The sequence below is a fragment of the Lycium ferocissimum genome, chromosome 3 (assembly GCF_029784015.1).
Source record: "Lycium ferocissimum isolate CSIRO_LF1 chromosome 3, AGI_CSIRO_Lferr_CH_V1, whole genome shotgun sequence".
Lineage (NCBI taxonomy): Eukaryota > Viridiplantae > Streptophyta > Magnoliopsida > Solanales > Solanaceae > Lycium > Lycium ferocissimum.
Genome location: NC_081344.1, coordinates 24,450,862 through 24,455,887, shown reverse-complemented (window position 1 = coordinate 24,455,887; position 5,026 = coordinate 24,450,862). Strand labels below are relative to the sequence as shown.

The 5,026-nt window shown below is 32.8% G+C and overlaps 1 protein-coding gene across 3 annotated transcripts in view; it reads left to right on the top strand.

The window, feature by feature from the left end:
* The first annotated feature begins 4,025 nt into the window (after positions 1–4,025).
* The window catches only part of LOC132050083 (uncharacterized), a 61,712-nt gene continuing 60,711 nt past the window's right edge, over positions 4,026–5,026 (top strand). For 2 of the 3 annotated variants that reach the window (XM_059441139.1, XM_059441138.1), the window contains exon 1: positions 4,033–4,512. In XM_059441139.1, the coding sequence (XP_059297122.1) occupies positions 4,384–4,512 (129 nt within the window). In that variant the 5' untranslated portion in view covers positions 4,033–4,383. Of the gene's footprint in view, positions 4,513–5,026 lie in introns of all 3 variants that reach the window. The other variant, XM_059441137.1, reaches the window with a different exon arrangement.

Here is a 5,026-nt window from a genome sequence, read left to right as displayed (position 1 = left end):
TCATAATGTTCAAGTTCTTTGGTTAGGCTTATCCTCTTGAATATGTGATGTTAATGAGCTTATTTTGGACTTCCTGTGTCACCGGATTTTGTTTCTCCTAAATTTAATCCATAATAAAGTCTTAAAAGGATCTAGTGACACTGGTAGGGGAAGAGATGAACTTTAAAACTCAAATCTGATTTTAAGTTGTGAAAACAAGTTTCTAAATGGTTTAGGTTAAACTATAAAGCAAACAGAAAGGATTCTAGCGATACTCTGTTTGATTTGAATTTTGACTTAGAAAACTATTATCCCTCAGTCACTTTAAAATGGTCATAGTAGTTTGAAATGAGATGGCTACTTGATATTGATGCCATACTGTTTTCACTAAAAACTGGTCTTTAGTCTTAAAGGGGTTAAAGAGGTAAAAAATGGAAAGTATGGTCTGCTATGAGTCTGTCTTTGTAAAAATTAGAAAACAAGGTAACATCTACGTTGAATCAGATATGTCTCTGTCAAAATTAACAGGATATTATTGGTTTAAGTTTAAGAGGTTAAAAATAGAGTTGCCATAAATGTTGAGATCTAGTTTTTCTACACTGTGTCCCCTTTAGTGCATTTACTTAATCTTGCTTGATCCTTTTCTAGACATGATTCGATTATCACCATGAATTGCTTTGATTTGTCAATAAAGTTGCTAAAACACGTGGGAAGTGATGTCTCAAAAGGAAGAATGCATCATGTCTCTGTCTTGTCTTAATCCATTTAAGGAGTTAACTCATCTTTGTGACTGAGAGTGTAGAAGTCATGCTCTCTTTTTGCCGAAAATTTGTAACTTAAGATTGCTTTGGCCTACATTTATAAGTACAGGGTGAGTTGTGTTAGTGCTGTGATCATTTGAGGTAACCTGAGGCAAAGTATATGAGCCTTTGGGTGCTGTCATGAATAAAGGAATGGAACAACTCCATAGATAGTAATTCTAGAGTAATTTGAACATGGATACCAACTATCTCATTCTCTGATAGATGTTAGGATGATGGAATGAAAGGGAAAAAGTGTCATATGTGTAGATACATAAGTTATAGGGCACTTGGCAATGGGGAAGTCTTTTAAAAGACACCTTGAGAGAAGATGGACAAAGAACCAAGTCTCACTTGGTTCACAATGTCTCCTTCCAAATAAAAGGTTGTCATGGCATGCCTCATAAGCCCATGGGTGCAATTTACAAACCTATGCATTTGATTCTCTTTCCCTATCATTGGATTAAAGGATGGGTTAAAATGAGTTTGTCTTGCACAAAATTGATTGTTTTGGATTAAATATGAACTTGTTTTCCAGTTCAAGGTGAAGGCTAAGTCACAAGAGGGGATGATCCTTTGAATTGCCCAATCTTTTCATATCTGTCCTCTAAAACCTGAGGAAAACTAATAGGATATGTTGGTCTTTTAATAGAGTATGCTAAAGTAAAATGTCATATAATAGTCTTATTCCTTTTCTAATGTTCTGACTTGTTGAATTTCAAGCCCTCATCTTTAGTATTGCTTTGGGGTGTGCTTTACTTGTTAAATGTGTATCATTTCCTGCTTCTTTGCACTGTCCAGAACCATAAGCAGTGTGTATGTTTTGATTTGCTTCCTCATGACTACTCTGAGAACTGATTGATCAATTAGGTACGACTATGTTTGGACCTATTATGAGCTGGTACAAGTTTAATGCTTGCTTGTTGAGGATAAATCTAGATTTTGCCTTAGGATTAGTTTAAGATCACATTGCTTAAAAATGGAGAGTTAACTAGGTGGTTAATAGAGTCAAAGGTTTAAAGGGTTGTACCTGGAAAGGTCGGAGTTGATTTCAACCCAACTTAATACGGTTCGACCAAAATGAAAAGTTAGGATTGCTTAATGGTAAAAATAGGCTTTAAGGGTTAGTTTAAGTTTAAAATAGCATATACATAGTATTTCTTTATAAAAGAAGTAATCTTGATGGTGGTATACATGGTATATATACTGGATATACATATCAAGTGTATATCAAGTGATATACTATGTATATACATAGTTGCGCAGAATGAATATGAGGTGTATATCAGTCACTTGAGGGATAGATGGTCTCTAAGCCTCAACACTTAGTCAATTCGAGAATTAATAGAAGTTTGGGCTCGGCCCACCTGAGATTAATATAGAAAGTCCATTCTCACACTTAGAGTAAAATAAAGAGCAAATGGGGATTGCTTAAATCTTGGGTAGCCCATTAGGAAGCTTATACATCCAGCCTCATATATATATATATATATATATATATATATATATATATATTATATATATATATATCTTGAGCTGCAGGCCCATTTTCAGGATATTGACTGTATGATGTGCTTACACATCAGCCCTCATATATGTATATATATATATATATATATATATATATATATATATATATATATATATATGTATATATATGTTGTATACATACTTATGATAAGTGCATAAAATAATGTCTAACCGGGTTTTCTTTCTCTTCCTTCTCCTCTCCACCTATTCCGCCATTCAGGCCGTGTCAAAACCACTGTTAGGCTGAGGCCCAATAGATATTCTTTCGCCAAACAGTTCGTGGATGAGATAAAGGGAAGCTAATACATATGAACGCGCATTGATGGCCCAACCATGGGTAAAAATGGTTAACTAGGGGCTTGGTACGCCCCTAGCCTAACTTTTCTCTTTCATTTATTTAATTTTTATTTCAAAATGTTGTATTATATTTCTACACTTGTGAAAACTCACATTATTATTGGAATCTTATGGTTAGAACTAATCGTCTTAGGACAAGGGTGCTTATGCCCTTTAGTAGACCTTAAGTCCCCAAACGATTTTCAAATACCCGGATTAAATACAATGATTTTGGGAACTCGAGAATAACAAAATGACTTCGCCAAATACAAGCCTTTATCTGAAAAAATCAAGTGAATTTCAGAACTTTAAAGTGTTGGATATTGTTTTGAACCACAAACCAGTTTTTTTTCACCAAAAACAAAAGGGGTTTCAAATATATATATATATATATATGGACTGAAATCTAAAAAAGGAAAAAAAAATAGTTTTCTAGGCTGAAGCCCAATATAAATAGATGAGAATTTTGGGCCAGGACCCAACCAGAAATACAAAATGATTTTTGAGCCAAGCCCAAATAAAAAAAATACATTTTTTACGCTCAATCAAAACCAAGATTTTTTTTACACACACACACACACACACACACACACACAAATATATATATATATATATATATATATATATATACCGATTGGAATAGGTTGAAATCGAATCATTTTATAAAACCGGACTTATTCAAATAAATGAAACCGCACTTGTAAATACGAGGTTCTAAAACGGGATGTTTAGGAGTAGTATATGACTTGACTGAGTATGACGATGCAAGGACTAGGCATGAACGTAAAGGGATATATATATATATATATATATATATATATATATATATATATATATATATATATATATATATATATATATATATATATATATATATATATATTTGCAAACCAAATAATTTGGCATTTTCCAAACAAGATATACTATCCTTATATATAAAAGGAAATTACTTTTATCCGGATATTATGAATCCGAACCTAAAGTACCCTCATATAAAGGGGATATATTCTTTTCTTTTCAAAAAAAAAAGTCCCAAATGATAAGCCAACTGACAATCTTTTATAAAAGCGGGAAATTAAACACAATATAAACAGTTCATGCATAATTCATACATTAAAATTCGAAGGTCAACCATATAGTACAGATCCTTAATACTAGGGTGCCTAACACCTTACCTAGGGGATTACCAGAACCCTTACCTAGAACTTTGGTTACAAAGGCTTTTTTCACGGCATTTGAACAAATCCTTTGAACCCGGTTTCCCTAATTTTCTAAAAATTAGGTGCCGACTCTTTTTCGAAAACAAAGTCTACAAGATCACCAACTACCTCCTAGTAGCTTTCCGAGCGCTAACCCCGCCCGCAAAATGCGAAGCGTAACAAGGGCCACCGTAAAGGTTTGGTGTGTTATAGCAAATCCGAGCAAAGGTTGGGGTGTATTTTAGACATTTTCCCCTTAAAAAAATAATTTTTGAAATATTTCAAATGAAATAATAACTTAACTCTAATTTTGTATTATTTATTTTCAAATGAAATTCATATCTAAATGCATAACCCCAAGTGAATAAGAAAAGTCAGAACTTTTAACTTCAGTTCTTTTTGGATCAAAGTTGGGAGTAAATTAGATTTTAACAAAGTTTGTAACATCTTTAGAAAACCCTAGAGCCTTGAATATAACGATGCTTTGTGGCCCCTCTAAGTCATTCTAAACTGAACTCACCCTATTGCGGCTAAGATGAATGGCATCAACAACAACAAAGAGAACGCTGATGACGACGACGACAACGATGATCATGATGATGGAATTCAATTCCATCATGGATCCTCTCCATGGATTCTTCATAATTGGTTCAATGAATCACCGTGTTGTAAGTTCTTTCTTTTCATTAATCTTTCCTTTATTTGATGGTGTACTTTTCATTCATGTCTTAATGCTTGAATCAACTATCTCTTGCTATCCACTTCCTTTAAAGATTCACACTTGAAAAGAACATTCTAGTTTTAGTTGTTGTATCTGATCTAATAGAAAATTCAACAGATAAGTCTTCTAAACTTAATTTTTTTCTTAGATTCGAAAATATTTTCTTACTTAGAATGTTGACTAATTAGCATTGAATAAATGAGATATAATCTAGCTTTCCCAATCTACAAACTATTCTTTTTGAGTAGTTTCTATCGGTTTAAGATTCACATGTATTCACATTTGGTAAGATATATATTCTTAAACCGTTTATATCTTAAGTAATAGAGAAAGTAGTATCATCTATATTTAATGAACGGAAAAAGGGCCAAAAATGTCCTTGGACTATATCAAAAGGTCTAAATATACCATTCATCCACCGATTTTGCTAAAAATTACCATTAAATTTTTTCCCCAAACTA